The 18,928-nt window shown below is 36.0% G+C and overlaps 1 protein-coding gene across 1 annotated transcript; it reads right to left on the bottom strand.

Moving 5' to 3' along the window:
• Positions 1 to 39: 39 nt before the first annotated feature.
• On the bottom strand, positions 40 to 12,044 carry LOC135690646 (NEDD8-activating enzyme E1 catalytic subunit). Its single transcript, XM_065208251.2, has 18 exons — positions 11,953 to 12,044; positions 10,012 to 10,132; positions 8,390 to 8,470; positions 7,699 to 7,781; positions 7,132 to 7,212; positions 6,697 to 6,740; positions 6,179 to 6,243; positions 5,985 to 6,060; positions 5,622 to 5,701; positions 4,858 to 4,960; positions 4,338 to 4,448; positions 4,118 to 4,171; positions 3,650 to 3,686; positions 3,373 to 3,454; positions 2,420 to 2,520; positions 2,094 to 2,157; positions 1,910 to 1,964; positions 40 to 1,549 (listed from the first exon to the last, which is right to left on the bottom strand). Exons 1-18 carry the CDS (start codon positions 11,964 to 11,966, stop codon positions 1,461 to 1,463), a joined length of 1,341 nt encoding a protein of 446 aa, XP_065064323.2. The 5' UTR covers positions 11,967 to 12,044; the 3' UTR covers positions 40 to 1,460.
• Between the last annotated feature and the right edge of the window lie 6,884 nt (positions 12,045 to 18,928).

Here is an 18,928-nt window from a genome sequence, read left to right as displayed (position 1 = left end):
CAAAATCCTAGAAAAAAGGTAGAATGCCAAAAAGCGCCATCAGCCATGAGTTTTTTAAAATGGGAATATTTTCCTTATATTTATAATTATATGCAAAATAGAAATACATTGAAATAACTTTAGTAAAATTACATAAAACAATGATATACAGCAGTTGTTTATGTCACTAAATGTTGATATTAACTAGGAAACACAAGTGTAAATAAGGTAACAGCAATTTTTGAGATAAATGCTGAGCAAGTACCATGCTGTATCCTAATGAGTTGCACAACTACCTCTACCTTACTATAATATTTATTCACTCAGTGTTGACGTTATAGAAAACTTCTTTGGCTCAAAAATTATCACCAGATTTTGCTTTATAGCAGATTTTGCTTCAGATTTTGCAAAGGTGATTTATGTGTCAATAAGAATAAGACTTCAAAAAGATTTTATTTAATTTGATAAAAGGATAAGATTTCTCAATTGGATCAACCAAAAACCACTGGATCATTTTTAACCCTTTTTGTTGTTACCTGAGCTAGTTGAAATGCTGCCTAACTCAGCTTAAAAATATGTTTTCCCATTCATTTTAATTTGAGCGAAAAATTTCAATAAGACCACATGAACTTATGTATGGTACTTTGAGGAGCCAAAGTATTAAACTAAGCAACATCAGCAAGATGACCTAGTAGCTTGATAGTTCTTGGAATGCACCTCATTCTGTGTGATCGGCTGCTTGTGAAAATGCAAGTACTTGTGACCACAAAAAGTACAACAGATTTATGCCAAACAACAAATTTTTGACTAGAAGGTTAAATTCAACAAGATTGGTAGTAAAAAATATATGCAATCTTAGCTAAAGTGGAAAGTTGGCTTACATTTACGCTGTTTGTATCACTCTAGACTTTCCTGTCCGTTGCAGGACAGACGTTTAGATTAGACATGAAATGTTTTACCTCTGTTTTTCAAGAGGTCTCTGCCACTTGAACTGCATGAAAACTGCTGAAAACGTATTGCCTTAGAAGTATTGATAAAATATTTGAAATACTTGCAGGTGCATTTTTTCCAACTCAAGAAAACTTTTGGATATCAATTGAATCAAGAGCGAATGTGTTCTTTTTAATTTATTTTTGCATTCACAGAATTATCTGAATATCACATACTATATCTTACAAAAAGGCTGCATGCTGATGGCTGATTTGTATATTTACAGCTAGTGAAATAATAACTGAACAGCTAGAACAACGATATTGAGCCATAATTCTTAAAAGTGCCGAAATGCCTTTCTTGTCTTTTGTCTGATACTCGTTCAACCTCAGCCAGTTCATGCTAAGGACACAATCTATCTCTGAATGACATTGGTTCCTAGGTCGGTGACACTACCGCGTTATTGCAACACACAGATGCTGTCGAATCTCTTTGCTCTTTTCCAAAACAATCATGACTATGGTGTAGAGTGGCTGTCACATTAAAGTATCCTAACCAGTTAAATCTAATCTACAAATGGTAGGCTTCGGCGAGGTCACGTCTGACACAACCAGTTCTTGTCCACATTGTAAACCGAGTTCTGAAAACAAAGGACAGAAGTAGAATAAAGCATTAAAACTAAACAAAGGAACTGTCTAGCGCTTTATAGATTAAAAACTCTGCAGGTTATCATTATTATTATTATCAACAAACTGACGCAACACTCCCAAATCACCAAGGCATCACTATTATAAATAACTTTTAATCGCAAAACATTTTTGTACAGACCACGTTGAGATGGTCATTGGAGTTCCTTACAGAAAACGAAATAAATCATTTCGGTCTGAGAAATTCTCGCGCGCTTTGTTCTTTTAATTCTTACCAGTTGACATTGTAACTGATTGTACATGGTTCATACAAATAAAGGAAAGAAAGGGTGTTAAATTGATATATAAATTACCTTTAAGCGATTTTTGAAGATTTGCTCGAGTTGCTTGCTCTATTGACGGGATATTCTATAGTCAAAAGGAGACGCTGGTCAGCACTCGTAGAAATAAAAACACTGATAAAAGAGCAACAACAAAACATATATGGCAGCCTCGTGCACACGCTGAGTTGTTCTAAGGGATAAATATGGCAAATACCTGCAGGTACAGGGTCTTGTTTTTTCCATTTAACATCGTAGTGATTCCAGGTGCTTTCATTTGCCTGTCAAAGGGAACAGCGGATTACAGCAGAGTCCTTTCTCTTTTATTGTTTTTGAAGAGACCCCTTTCTATCCAAAAAGCATCACAAAATCCCTATTAACATTTAGAATACATGGTATGATTTCCAATGTAACTTTGTGACGAAAATAAAAGCCGTCGTAGCCGAGTGCTTTTGCCAGTATGGGCCAAACAAAGTGAGAAGAGGCAACGCTCAACTGATACAAATTCAAACACGCCTCATTGCATGAAAATAACATACTTACGTCCTTTCGTCATTTGACAGGTAATCTACAAGTTCTTGGAGCAATGCACTCTCTTTCATTCTTATAAACAACGGTGCTTGGCTGCAAGCAGCGCAATCTTCCTGAAAGCAACCATTAGTACAATTTGTATCAACTTTTTCATCTCACGAAAAACACTATTCAGGCATGTAATTTATTGCTCCCAACTAAATGCAGAATTTCACCCTGACCGGCCCTGAGTCCGTTTCTGTTTCGTTACTATAGAGGAAATAGCTCTATCTTTCCTTACCTTTATATTTATTATCAACAAACGAGAAAATGCTCTATTCAAATTGAAACTTTATCTAACAGGAGACATTTCCAAACCAAGTCTTTGTACATAAGTCTAAGTCGAGATGGGCACCTGATAGGGTTAAAGACCCTTTTCTGGTTTGATACTCGCCACGCATTTAATGATGACACATTTAATGATGACACATTTAATGATGACGCATTTAATGATGACGCATTTAATGATAACGCATTTAATGATGACACATTTAATGATGACACATTTAATGATAACGCATTTAATGATGACACATTTAATGATAACGCATTTAATGATGACACATTTAATGATAACGCATTTAATGATGACACATTTAATGATAACGCATTTAATGATGACACATTTAATGATGACACATTTAATGATGACACATTTAATGATGACGCATTTAATGATGACGCATTTAATGATGACGCATTTAATGATAACGCATTTAATGATGACACATTTAATGATGACACATTTAATGATGACACATTTAATGATAACGCTTTTTTGCAAATTGAAGTAAAATTTGAAATGATTGCTATCAGTAACTATTATATTTTGCCAATCAAAAGGACCATCAAATAAACAAAATTTGCAAAGGTTATGTTCAAAGGTTTTGTTCAAATTATAGAAATCTGAGATGTAAAATACAGACCTTACGCTCTGTCTCAAAAGTGTAGCTATAGATGCCTTGAGTGTCGTTGAAAATCATGTAGTTTTTCATCAGAGAATAGCAGCTGAAAGAGACAAGACATTAGCCTACCCAAATAAACCGTCAAAATTTTGAATGCAGTTTGATACTCTTGAATGATCTATTTGAGTAAAAATTATTTCCTTTAATCTAGACTACCAAAAATCAAGAAATCAGTCATAGTCAAGAAATCAAAGATTCAGTCATAAAGAAAATTTAGTAAATGAAGAAATTTGCATACCTCGTAGCTAGTTTGAATACCTCATTTGCACATACAGCTAGACAGCAACGAGAACAAATAGACAAAGTTAGAGAAAGAAAACAATTTACCGTTCTTTGAAATTGAAAATGAATGAACGATGTGGGGATAAGTATCACACATGCCGATGAAAGAATGAAAACAAACTGTGCAAGGATAAGTGAAAAGTAAAAGAGGTAAGAACGACTAAATACGTCGAGCGGCGGAGCTAAGAAAACTTGGAGGAAGCAATTTATTGAACTTCACTAGTAGGTTAAAAGCTTTGAAAAGAGTTGAACGGAAATGATGCAAAAATGAAACTTTTTGCGATATATGCATATTAATATGGCGCAGAGACCTCAAGCAGAGACTTGAATAAATGGCACAGGCTGGCGTTGGATCGGTGCAGCCAGATAAACTAACTTCATATTCTATACCTTAATGATCAAAAGTCTTTTAAATAAAAAATACCTGCGATAACTGCATTTGTTGATGCCACGGCTGGAATTATATTTTTAATGACCCCTACGACAGAAATACACAGCTCAGGGGAATACACAACCAACTCTGAGCAAAGAAAACTGAGTGACATAGAAATAACGTACTAAGAAAAGATTGCCATTCACAAAACCCCAGATGAATTGAACACCACACAATCCCGAATACTCTTATGAGAGACTGAGAACTGTACCTTGCGTAAGACGGTATGTTACACCATTGATGTTATACTGTCTTGCTCGTTCAAGAGCCTGGTTGTAGATCCATTCAACGTGGACTGGATCATCACCATCAATGGCAACATCTAAATAAAATGGTCAAATCACATTCAGTCATTTGCATCAATGGTCAAATCACGTGTAAACATTCAACCCTCAAACAAAATCAACATTCAAACAGAAAAAAAATGGTGTTTATTTGATTGATACACAGGAAGATATGAATTTTGGCCCTTTTTACGAACCCGAAGCTAATAAAGACAAGTCACCAAGTATGCATGTCAGCCTTCCGTACTCTAAGAAAGTGGGTAAGAGAGGCCACGAAACGCCAGATCTGTTTAGCTTTCCAAGCTATTTAAAAACCTAGTCAGAAAGATAATCTTCCTATTTAAAGTAAATGTAAGCAAATCACGCCAGTAGGTAATGCAATTCAAACCAGTGATGATTAAGTCGGTTCCCGTATTATAGATGCCAATATGTGAAATGAGACGATACCTCCAAAAGGATGCTCCTGCGGCCATAAAATGACCTTCACGTATTCAATACAATGTGCAGGCAGCCTTGGTGTGTGCGCTATCGTACACATTGGAAATGTTACCTGAAAATTGGTTACATAACACCATAAAAATAAATCACACATATAGATTCACAAAAAGAGGCTTAATCACAGCTTTAAATCACTGAAGAGTTTCGAAACGAGCTTTAAAAGGCTCGACAACATCACTCCACATCAATAAGTGAAATCTTCGCTGATGTTTAATGGGGCTAAAGGATATGCAGCCGCGGCAAAAGTTATCAACCTGAAACAAGAAATAAAGTTCATTTCTAGAATAAAGGGCGCTTTCTTGAATAAAAAGGCACTTTCTAGAATAAAAGGACTTTTTCTAGAATAAAAGGACGCCTTCTAGAATAAAAGGACGCTTTTTTGAATGAAAGATTAGAAGGACGTCTGTAAATTTGAGGATTTTATCAAGATTTCTGTCAGAATTTCTCTAAACTTCTAAGGAGTGATTCAGCCCTGTCACAGATAAAAACACTAAATTTACGATTTGGTTGAAAACTTTCAGAGTCGCAGGAAAGTCGTTGAAAAAGCTTCAACTCGTTGTGAAAGAGCTTTCGATCTGTTGCTATCACATAAAAGGAACATTAAAAATCTCTAGTAATGGAGTTTTCCATTTAAAGTCCTTAAAGTGCCCACGGAAACAGCATGCAGATAATCATAAACAGCTTGTCACAAGAGCCAAAACAATGGATTTTACCTGCGGTGGAAATAGGTCCAAATTGCATTCAATGCAGGCAGTCATTCCGGGGATTATTACTCTTGCATTGCCCTTGAAACCTTCAGACAAATGAAAACAAATTACAATTTGACTGGATTTGCTGTTTTAACATTTTGTCAGTTGCATACACGAAGATTGCAAATATTGTTAAACGTTTGTATTTTAAACATATAACAGGATATTTTTCAACTTGAGCACACATGGAGTTTCTGCAAGGTAGCACACATGGAGCTGTTGCAGGGTAGCATTTGATACCCTGAAGAATCCTTTCTAACCAGCTTACGTTAAAACGTTGTTGAATAGAATACGCTTGAGCTTTAAGCTGATAAATGAGCTGTTTACCTTCGGTTCCACCATCGATTAGGGGAATTACCCCACCAACGATATTTCCATCCTCGTCATATTGCAGCAAGCTGTGCTAAAAAGCATACATCAAACCAGTTAGCAACTCGGATTAAGCAGTAGCAATTCCTCTAGTCATCCAATGTCATGTTTTAAATCTTTTAAAAAATATAATGGTCGGTGGGTAGACCTACCAACATCCCGTTTATCCATCTTCTGGCAACAATTGAATCTAAGCCACAGACAACGATGTTGAAGCCTTTTTAAAAAAGAAAAAACACAGTGAGCTTTGCTTAGATTGTTATACTTATCAAGCAGATTTCCACAAATTTAAGCTGCAGTATTTCAGCGAGCCTCTGTTTTCAAGATAAATAGTTTTTCTAAATTTGTTCAACTAAAACCTACTTATTCATTTTGCTTTCCAGAAGAGAAATAAACATCTCAATCAAGCGTCTACTTACGGAACAAAAGATTCTTAAAGTATAAAGTATAGTATGTTGAATCATAAGTTACCAGTGATTATGAACTAACAATTCTTCAGCAATATCATCATGAAAAGTCGTTGTATATCACTGTTAAAAAACAATGATACCTAAATGTAGTAAAAGTGTGCCCAAAACAAAAATATCGTAATATTCCATTAATCGCGATTTGCGGTCGTTTCGTAAGCTTAAAGATACTCCGAAAAAATTAACTCTAAAATATCACTTACTTGAATAGAAATGCTCATCTTTATCTTGTATCTTGCAAACATGCCTGAAAATCTGTCAGGAAGAGCAGCATAGTGCATATTGGGAAGATTGACGTAGAGTCTTAAACTGAGTTATAAAATGTCTCTGTCTTGACTTTCAAATCACATTTAAACACAAAACAAAAAAAGTTTTGGCATTGTCAAAGGGCAAGCTGACTGTTTTGTCGGATTTCTCAAAGAGCATATTGACAGTGCTACATCGGTTGGTCATTGACATACTCCCTGTTCTTGTCTCAAACAGAACAGTATTAGAGCCTCTATTAAACATAAACGTTTTTCAACCAGACAGCTGAAACCATGTCAGCTGCTGGCAAATAAATCAAAGGAGAATTTTCTGTAAACTGTTACATACAAAAAATTTATTAGAATTCATTTGTAGATGAGAGAGAAGGATACGGCACAACCATGCACCCGTGAACGCGTTTATTGACAAACTCAGCAGCAACGACCGCTTTCGGTCTGGTGACGTCTTTAGGCCTAAGAAAGATTCGTGACAGGAAATTACTTTATAATGACCGTCAAAAAATTGACTTGGAATGTAAAGTTGTTTTTGACATTATGCAAAAAACATTCGTAGGATCTTTGATACAAGCTTTTGGACGAGTACTGTGATCTGTTTTTTTTTACATTCGGGGTCAAGCTCTTTTCTCTTTCACAATTCGTTCATTTTATATCTAAATTACTGTACGAAAGAATTTGAAGCTGAACTCGTCCTTTAGAAAAACCCTAGTACGAGAAAAGAAGATTCCGTCGTTGTTGGCACTTCGCACCCTGGAAAGTCTCGTCATTTGACGTAAACGGCCTCTTACGCTACAAAGCTTTTTGTGAAAGTCTGCCGACGAGCTCCAATCATTCGTAGTTGACCGATCAAGACACTTGTAACATAATATTGATAAAATAAGATAACATAATATAACATAACATAATATAAGATAAAATAATATTGCTATAGACTCATCTTACCTGAACAGAAACTGTCTATTCAAATTAGAGAGATCAATGGTATCCATATCGATAACCTCGATGTGGATAAAGCCCATCAAGGCCTGAAAACGAGACAAAATAAAGTCATTCAGCTAGAAATATAAAACCTTAAAGGCACCATGTCCCGTCAGACAACTGTTCGGAGTTAACAATAGGCCTTGCAGGGCGTTTATGATCGAATAAAAATTGTGAATTAGCCTTACATTGCCGATTGGTTATGTAGCAATAGCTCTATTGTGTGGTCAAACCGATGGAAAATTTAAATGGCCAGCGAAATGCGTCAGAGTGCCTCATGAAGCGAGAGCGAGGGGCAATCAGTTTTTTGTAGGTAATACTGTAGGTATCTAAAATGAAGTTTAGAATCTACTGTCACATGTCAATTTCTTACTCTGAGCCATCAAAGGCAAATGTCTGGGACTCAAGTATCAGGCTAATCAAGTATACGTTCAGCAATACTGTAGCTTTATGAAAACAAACTTTGGTTTGACCGTCACATAAGAGGGGGACTTCCTTGAATTAGCATATGATGGACATGAACCAGTGCCAGAAAAGGAAGATCATTGACATCTAGAGTAAATAATAGACAAGTTGCTGCACATAGTGATGTAAAAAAGGATAAACGCAGATACAGGTGTTATGTGGACAGTGACTAAAATATGAATATAATTACCAAATCTTTTAGCAGCTCGCAACCTAAGCCACCAGCTCCGATTACCAGCACCTTTGCGTTCTCTCTAAAAAACTGAAAATTCTAGGAAAAATGGACGAATTTATTACATATAAATAATAATTCAAGAAACGGGAAAAACAAATTAGTCATGACATTTACTTATTGGTGTTAAAAGATGATGCCGAAGCGTTTTTTTCTTTCTTTAAAGTTGTTACAATCTATAATCTCTAGCTAACCTCAAGCTAAAAAAAACAACTAATTCAAATTACTGATCCTATTTATATGGGCATTCATTTAAGGAAAATATATCATCCATAAAAGATGGGTTCAAACCGTTAAATATTTATAAATTTCTATCGCAAGATATTATAAATTTTTCTTATGAGAAGTAATTGCTTTATATTTTATTACAAATTGTTCAAAATTTGATTCATAATCATCATGAGCTATTCTCATTGCTCTTTCATAAATCCGGTTTATCCTGTTGTAAAACATCCAAATAAGAGGAAAATAATTGAAAAATGATAATATAAACCTTTTACATTTCAAGAATTCGCTTAGATTCGTCCATATACTGAGCAATCCTGGCTAGAGAATTTACCTTTTTCCCGGCTTCTGTACAAAAACTTAAATATGTTCTTCTAATCTAAGTTGATGGTCCAGTGTTACTCCCAAAAGTTTAATATTCTTACTTTCTATTATAGTAGAACCATTTATTTGAATTTTAGATTCCTCGAAATTGGATCCGCTTGGATTAAAAGTTATAGGCTTGCTTCTGTTGCCATTGAGAACCAAAAAAGTTTCATAAAACCATTTATTAAGAATAGCTGCTTCCGATTCTAAGTCGTCAGTTAGCTCATTCATATCAGTACTTGACAGCCGAACTATATTGTCATCTGCATAATTGCATCAGTTGATTTTGTTCAAATGAAGAAAACTATTGTTTATGTAGATATTGAAAAGCAACAGGCCTAAGAGTGATCCTTGAGGAACCCCTTGCTTTGCATCCATCACTAAAATTTGAGTTTGTTTTTATTTGTTGTACCTTCTATCTAGATAACTGTACATAAATTCCATTGTGTTGTCGCTGAAGCCATAAGATTCCAATTTGTATAGGGTAAACAATCAAATGCCTTTGATATATCCATAAGCACTGCACCAGCCACAGCATTTTTCTAGGCACTTTTTCAGGCTTTCAATAAGTCATAATAAAGCATGTTGTGTGCTATCGCCTTTTATGCATCCACAAAGCAAAGAGTTTCACACTGATGTAATTGTAGATTTGATTAAACAGTATTCTTTCAAATATCTTTGAAGCTGAGCACACTTATTCGTCTATATTTTTCTCCATAGTTAAATCTCTTTTTTTGAAAATAGGGCACACATAAGCCATTTTCATAAACATTTTATCAAAAGAATTCAAGTAAGGCAAGAATTCATAATAAGGATAAAATGATATACCATAGCTTGCCTAACATATGATCAGGGAGCAATGAAAGTTAAAATAAATGGCCTTATGGATATTACATTCTTAATTTACCTTTGAAGGAAAAACTCAGGTAAAACTTTCTGAAAGGAAATCTCAACTCTGCTTCATAATTTCTTAATAAGATTAGACATACATTATCATTGGCTTCAAAATCAGAATCTGCCATTGGACCACTCCGCTCTGCAATCCTTTTCACATACTTCCATCTTTTGTTCAAACCATCACCACAAGAGAATTGCTCATCAATTTCCATACTATATCAGCATCAAAAATTCATTCAATAAATATTTGCTAAATTTAAAGCTTCTATCTAAACAAATATTCAGGCAACCAAAAGGGGCCTTTACAAAGACTTAAGCCTTTTAATGTTTAATTTTTATCAAAATTAACTGCTCAATTCACTGAAATAGTTTTTATTTACTTTTATTGGGAAGTATTTACAGTAATGAATTTTCTAAGCTCGCCTCATCCCTTTGTAGTTTATTGCAAATTTAGACCTTGTGAATTTAGCCTGTGCTCTGGAGGAACCCACAATTTTTTTATCAATGTTTGAAAAAAAATTAGCAAAATAAACTAGGCATTCACAAAATATTGTGCAAAGAATGATGCCTTAGAAAATGTTTACAGGAAATGTTTGGAGCCAACCTAATTGTTTGTTTGCATAATAAAGAGTCCAACCAAAGAAAAAACATTTAATAGAATGCAACAGAGACTTTTCTTTTTTTCTGCAACAATGTCAAGACAAACAACTGTTACAACAAGTTTACAGTAAAAAAAATAAGCGCTTTACACATTTTTAGAAAGCTTTACATGTAAAGTGCTTTTGATAATTTTAGATAGAAGAGGAATACAGTTTTTAGCAAATAAACATTTGTTTGTAATGTGATATTTCAATTGCAATATCATCAAATATCAATAAATTTTAATATAGAATATGAACATAGTTAAAATCATAACAGAGCTATCAAGCTAAAACCCCCCACAGTTTACAGAGATTTACATTCAACTTGAATTAGATTGAAAAAAAGCTTTAAGAAAACAAATCTAGGTAACAACTAGACGAAACACAAGAAAATAAATTAAAGGGTTGAAAAAGTAAAGAAAAAAAGAAGAACAAAACAAAAATTAAAGAAAATAGAAAAGAAATATATCTGCCCAAACTCAAACTCGAATTCTTTCATTCAGCAACAAACATACAAGATTTAAAGGTATACAATTTCTAAGATTACAATAGATATACAACAAATTAGATAACAATGCTAGGATAGCCAATTAAACATTGCCAAGAACACTGAGGTAAACCCGAAAAGTTTTTGTGCCCAGCACCCTTCCTGGGTTGATTACAATTACAAAGTAACTTGGTTTATAAAATGTAATACACTTGTACATGAACAATATTAACATTTAAATTTTTACGTGATTTGAATTTTTAAGTATAAGAAACAGTAACAGAGCAAATAAGAAAAGGGGGTAAAAATAGAAATGAAAAAGAAAAAAAAATGGAAACTAACACTCTCTCACGCAATGTACCACTTCAATCAAGCAAGTGATATGCCCAACTGCATAACAAGGTCATAAATCTTATCAAATTGTGAGTTAATTTAAGACTGGGTCTTTAACATGCTTAAAAGCAATGAGCCATGATGAAATGAGAGGAAATTCCCAAATATGCTAAGTCATCTTTTTTGCACAACAGTATTTTCAATAGAGCTGAGACTCGTCATGATCAAATGATTTTACTCAATAGCCACCGAAGATCTGACCTCTGAAAACGTTGCCTTTTAAAATAACTTAGGTTTTTAATGAATTTATAGCTGCTCTAAAAATAGAGCCAAACAAAGCATGAAGAATACAAAATACTGCCACCGAACGGATTCCTGGATAGGGATAGGGACAATGTGTAAATATCTCAGCAGCTGAAAATCTCGCTAAACCAGAGCAATTCTTTCATTTAAAATCTAAACCATTGACACAAAAGCACGTATTTTAAAACAAGTTAAAATTGCTGTTGAAGCAAACAAACATAAAGTCATGAGTTTGACATTTACTGCATTGACTTTCAAAACTTAATTACCTGCAATCCGCCATCTTCTATGAATCGAGGTCCGGGGCCCTGTAACCTCGGTTCGGTGGCGCTTCTATATCATTGGTATTTTTTTACATAATATATATCAAGCTTTTACATTTAATCAACATAGAGCAAAAATGTTTGCAGCCGCTGTGCAAAGAGCTTTTGCGCCTGCAAGCTGCGGCCAAATGGCGACGCGCAAAATTTTTCCCGCCAACCGACCATGTGACACTTTGATTCCGATCCAGGCCTCCTGGGAGGTGCAATGTTATAGGGTTTTGTGTCACCACAACCACAAAAGACCTGAGCATGGCGGAGTGAACTTAAAGCCTGATCGGCTCATTTTATATACAAAATTTTACCATGTGAGTATGCCTCAAATATTGTCAGTTCCACGGAGAAAAAGTTCAAAATTCAAATTTATTTTATCTCAAAAACGGCACCATGCCGCACGCTGATTTTTTTATTGATTCATCTTCATGCCCCGAAAAATAAGATTATATTGGTTGGCATATTTGGAAAATTGGGTCACGTTCATAATTTCACCGCAAAGATACCTAACTTTAGGATTGTCAATTTATGGGTGCGATTGAATGATGATTTAAAACCGCCATACTTTTTGGGATATGCGGTATATTCATGGAAGTTTTTCATTAAAATAGATTGGTCACAAATGTAAGTAGCTGTTTTTAACGCGATTTTGAAATCGCTTCGGTATTTTTCTATAAGAGTAGGAAACCAAACAAAAGCGAAATTTTGAAAGGTCAACATGGGAAGTTTTGTTCGATATTTGAATTAACGATCGTGAAAAATTTCCACCATGCCGCATCCTGAATTTTTGTATACTTGTAGTCAAAAGTTCAATTTTTTTGTATATTGTCTCCTTCAGAGGCGGAAAATTGGGTAACGCTTGAAAATTTACTTTTTAAATTGTTCATATTTCCCTTCTTGCCTAATAGTAGGCCTAGGCATATGATACTTTAGTTTGGCAGTAAAGCATAGGCCACGAAGAGATTAATAAGGTTTTAAAGCCATAATGTATCTTAAGTAGATAATTTATCTATTTGACTCCATAAAAATAAAGCAGAGGTAAGGTTAAAATTCAAAGTTTGTTTTCTCATATATTTTTATATCAATCGCATCCGGGACAGAACGACACAATTTTCGCGGGCAGGTAAATCACGTCAGCATGCGCGCGCATAAAAAACATTTTTGCACTATGTTCATTTAATCAGCTTCTTGATTCATCAGCTTGAAATAGGTAAAAGTTCAGGGGCGTACTGGCCGGTCGGGCTACTGGGCGATCACCCGGTGGGCCCTCCCAAAATTATTACAATTTCTTCTTAATTTTGCTATTAAATGGAAACTCGTAATGTTTGGTAGAAGCCCTCTCCTGCTGTCATAACACCGAGACTCTCTCAAGATGAGTGGATACAGAATGGATAAAAAGACCACTTTGCGGTATTCAAGTACTGAAAAAGCATTTTCCAAAATTTGGGGCCCCAAGTAAGCAAGGAGAATCATGGGCCAGGGCTCACTGTCCCTAATGCAATGATACGATACTTAACTTGAAGTTGTAAAATCTGTTAAAGTTTCTCTCCAGGCCCTCACTTTAAATGTTTTCTTTTAATCATAGGTTAAGGTGGTAAAGACATGAAAATTTTTGTGACTAAAATTCTAGGAAGATACATTATTTTAATGGTAACCAAATAGATTTGAGAGCATAGATCTAAACAGCAGAAGGGCTCAACACCCTCAGCTCTGACAAAATTTTTGCTCCAGTACATCCATAACTTGCTCCAGTATAAAACATGAATGATCCACCAAAGATATGTTCATGTTTATAGAGGTACTTACGTCAAATTTTGGTGTATTTCTTCAGCAAAATTTTGGCATAATTCCATTTGCGTGGTCTGATTGTGCTAGTTTTTAATTCGAAAATTTACTGACGTGGCAAAAACCATGCGAGATTTTCCCTGACGAACTTTGCAAAATAACAGGCCCGTAAGACAGGTATAGAAAAAGCTATATTTCTATCCATGCCCCAAAATCCAGTTTAGCAGTCTACGCGCAAAAATGAATAAGTTCAAATGTCTCCCATTGTAAACTAAGCAACAAAAAGAAACGAGATACAGCTGGAAGACTGAGATGCATTTCAAGGTTTATGCTCATAGAAATGTAGACATGAATTGACATCTAACCATAGAAAGAAAGACTCGTTACTCTTGAAGTTACTAACTGAGAACATTTATTTACTGTCTTCAATAGACAAGACAGGATTTTTTATAATTGCATTTAGAAATTTGTTCAAAGTTATGTGTGTCAGAAATGCTTGGCTTGTCGCTAAAAGTTGAGAATAAGATCTTGGCTTTTTGGTAATTGGAAACTATTTGGGGATGAGGAATTATTGTAAATGAAAGTTTACATGTATTCCCCAGTATCGTCCTTTCGACAAACTTGATGTGGCAAATATTCTAGATGCATTTCTGGTCATTTCGATAATGTCGTATTTCGAAAACTTTTTTTGAATTCGGTCAGAATTCCTAACCATGGTGGTGGCCTTTATTTAACCTCTGAACAATCTAAACATATCACCCCTTCCCCCACTTTATTAACGTTTTGCCAGCCCTGCCTATGTTACTGATATTACCATCTTAGTTGCGGCGCAAATAATCAATTAACCTGGCTGCTCAACCAATTATCGGAAAAACATCAACCTCTATTCTGTTTTGACTGAAAAACTACATATCAAGATTTGTTTGAATAATTTAGATATTTCATGAATAACTTAGATTTTTCATTAAGTTCTACCTGGGGTATCAGAGCCTCTGTGATTGAAAAAGGTGGCCCCTCTAAATACCATTCCCCGCTTTTGATCATTGAGGCCCCCTTTAAAAGTCCTTCAGCTAGAGAACAATAATTTTCCCCCACAATATCATGATTTTCTCTCATCTCTTATCCTACGTCAAATTTAAATTTCCAGTGATAGTGATACTGACCTGGACTAAGAATTGTAGATCTTTTACACCTACGTCTACATCCCTGGTGCTTACTGATTAGAATTAATAGCAATATTCCAATAACGTTTTAAGCCAGTATAAAAAAAGTGATGCAACAAAAAACTTTGGGGATACGCGTAAACTTTATTTTTTATTTTCGGTGCCCTTTCCCGACGAATTGACCCAGGCCCTAAATTTGGAGCCAGTCCGCCCCTGCTTAAACTCCATGATTTTGATTTTGAAATAATTTTTAGCGCTTCTTGTATATGCAATATATAGTTCCTTGTAAACAGGACAGACTTTAGAACAATGTAGCCAGTAACATTACATAACATAACCTAACATAACATAACATAACATAACATAGCATAACATAACATAACATAACATAACATAACATAACATAACATAACATAACATAACATAACATAACATAACATAACATAACATAACATAACATAACATAACATAACATAACATAACATAACATAACATAACATAACATAACATAACATAACATAACATATACTACAGTATTGGCCCTCAAAATTGTTAATCACATAATTTGTGATTTTGAAATGCCCCCAGAGCGTTTTAACACCCCATACAGCAATGTTTAGTCGCAATGTTGATACTTGGATTTTGTGCGCCAAAGAAAGAAATAGGCTTCAACGTGTCAAGAGCTCAGACAAGACCAAGAGGTTGGGAGAAGTTAAATTTTATATATCGTAATGGCAAAACATGACGAATCCTTGGGAACAGTTGACAGTGAAAGCGAATCGGATGAGATATCAATTCAAAGAAAGTTGCAAGACCAAAATCCTGACCTTAGGATATCATCAGGCAGCTACTGTTCAACATCACTAAACATCACTAAGCATCACTGTACAAATGTCGAGCGATGTTCAGTGCAATGTTCGAGCTCAACAACCGTGTTGCAGGCAAACGCTTGCAGGCAAGATCATTATGCCATATAAGGTATTAGCGGAAACACGAGACGGCCACTACCTGGCGTAGGCCAGTGGACTGGTTGAGAGTAAAACACGCGGATGTGTCAAATAATAAGCAACAGGTTAGTCGAGATAAAAGCCTGAAGTAGATAGCGTAAATTTATAAATGTATAACATCATCACAGGTGTCTTCATTATCTTTACCCTGAGAATCGAGAGAGAAAAACAACTTTTGACAATCCAATGAAAACGGCAAAAAGACCCATCAAATAAATCCAGGGACAAAATTCTTGCGGTGGCAAACTGCTGGCATTGCCACCCAATGCCACCCCTTGGCTATGTGGCCAACAGGACGGTCCTAAGTTGCTAATCCAAGTTTCACGCTTATTGTGATCATCAAGTATGATCACATGTATGATATGTATCTGTAAGGACATGACATTTTAACCTCTTGTATAAACAATAAACGATGTTTAATGCCTATTGTGCACAAAGTAAATAAACAGTCGTTGACAAGTTGTTGACATACGTAGTCAAGTTTCGTTGTTAAGATAACACACGTTCGTTCAAGTTTTATGTTTCAAGTGAAGTAAAGATGAGTTTTGCACATTTCGAGGGTTTTCTATGATTGTGTACTGAACCTGCGCATGGGGATATGATACCCATAGATACCAAGAGTTACATATAAACCTTGAATAAAAGTTGTTGCCATTATTTGTTCGGAATTTTGCAGTGCCAGAAGATTCGTGCACAGTGAGTGATTGAATTGCTTTGTGTAGGAGTAGAACCATCCCAGCCATAACAGCCTTGTTGGGTAAAATGGCGGTGCAAAATGAAGAAGCTCATAGTTATCTACATTCTAACTTCTATGCAGTGGTTTGTAGCTTCTGCAGCTGTCCTTTCTCAAAATGTCTGTTGGTTTTGGAAAGATAACATGTGGCAGTAAGGAAGACAGAAGCCTTGATTTTTATTTGCGCTCTGTTTTTGTCAGAACAACAACGCTAAGCAAACTGCATTCAGAGGCGGCGCCATGAGGTGGATTGGGGACATGTCCACCCCACTTTTTTAAGATCAACTTTCTAATCTTTCCAAAACTGGATCAAAAACATAAGGGGGGATGTTAATTTTCTTTTGTGAGATCGGAACTTGTTTCTTTTAATGGTCAATAACGGGTTTTTTCAGATCTTAGCTTACATAGAATATCGTGTGTTGGATCACCAGTTCCGTAAAGCCTGGTTTCCATATAGCCGTAAGGCTGCCTGCGACTGCCTGCGACTGCTTTCTGCCATCTTCCATCTTCCACCCTTACAGCAGCGCCGGCAAATGGAAACGTTCTGTTTTCAATTGCCTGAGGTATCGGTAACTATGCCGGTAACTAGGTAAAATTTGAGCGGGAAAAACTGGCGGGCAAAATTCAACAACAAAGCCCTGTTTCAATTGGTTCTTGCACATCACATGATCCGTTTGAACAAAAGAATGCCGCAGACAGCCGCAGGCAAGGCGTTTCCATTTGTAATTTGTCTGCCGGCGGTACCGGGAGGCTGCCGTAAGAGCCGGGAAAAGTTGAACTCGTTCAACTTTCTCCCGGCTCTCCCGGCAGTCTTACGGCACTTCAAACAGCTGCCTGCGGTACCGTTAGAAAGCGTTTCCATAAAGAATTGTCTGCCGGCGATACCGTAGGGATGGAAGATGGAAGATGGCAGAAAGCAGTCGCAGGCAGGCGCAGGCAGCCTTACGGCTATATGGAAACCAGGCTTAAATAGTGAGAAACTGCAAAGGAAACGATCTATAAAACATAGCTTTATCGTGCTAACCAGTTGTTCCGTAGAGTGTAGTCATTGCCTTCCTTCCTTGTTAAAGGATTTTTGGCAACAATTTACTTTAAAACTTGCACCCAAACTTTTTAAGCTGTAAGGATAGTATAGTTGCAGCCTTGCCTGTTACAGCTGCATCACCATCACCATCACCACCAATGAGGAGAGTGGTCTGTGCAACGGAGGCCAATTTCGTGTTCTGCGATTTTTCCAAGATCTTAGGAAAATTAGCATATTGCATAAATTAATTCGCATAATTATAATTCAGCGTGTTATTTTGCTAATGGCGGCCTTGTCTGCTGCGATCGGCAGTTGTCTTTCGTCGCCCAGCAACATTAATTTTGAATGGATTTATGCTCTTTGCTTCAAAGAGTTGCAAGAGCAAGATGACAGAAATCTCATTGAAGGAAAAAGTTCATTTAATGTTGTTGACGAACTGAATGATTTGCCGTTTAAAGTGGTCTTAAATTATAAGTACATTTGCAAGCGTTGTTTAAATGCTCTGAAGAAAAGAAAAGGTTACAAGACAAAGCTTGCTGAGACAGATAAACAGTTGTTTATTGATTATATGAACAAATGCAACAGCGAATTGAAGGTACATCGGTCTACCGGTGAAGATGACGACGGACAGCCACCGTTCAAGAAAAGTAGCGGAAACCAGATGGTTGGAAACAAAGAGTTGGCATATCAAAAAGTTTTGAAGTCCATCGGTGTCCAAACAACTAAATGTTTCCAACGGGATACGCCTCTTGAAAGGCCAGTTCATGGGGCACAAGAGTTCTTGTCAGAGCAGAATGGAAATCTGTGACGCAGGCTACTGTCAAAAGAAAGGTTGGAAAACCTAGTTCAAATTACCATCGATCGAGATATGGCAGATAAAATAGACGAAGGAAGCCTTGTTAACAAGTTTAAAACCGTTGCTAGCTAGAAAATACCACTCTGGAATTAGCTTTTTTTTATTAGCTTTTAGGTGTTAAACCTTTGCCTTTAAAATTCAACTCTTCTATTGAGGGTTTCAACATATGTCAAACTTGGTTATCAATGACGAGCGCGGTTTCTCGTACAGTGTTGCACCGGTTTCTCACCCAGAACCCTTTATCAGCTCCATCCCTTCATTGTCCACCCCCACTGTTCTGGGGCTGGCACCGTCCCTGACTGCATTTATAGGTTTTGTGCATTCGAAGACGATCAAATGACGAGGCGACCCTGCCGCTAGCCC

The sequence above is a fragment of the Rhopilema esculentum genome, chromosome 4, assembly GCF_057945365.1.
Source record: "Rhopilema esculentum isolate cy_ngs chromosome 4, ASM5794536v1, whole genome shotgun sequence".
NCBI lineage: Eukaryota > Metazoa > Cnidaria > Scyphozoa > Rhizostomeae > Rhizostomatidae > Rhopilema > Rhopilema esculentum.
Note: the sequence above shows the minus strand (reverse complement) of the source record. Positions and strands in the feature narration are given on the sequence as shown.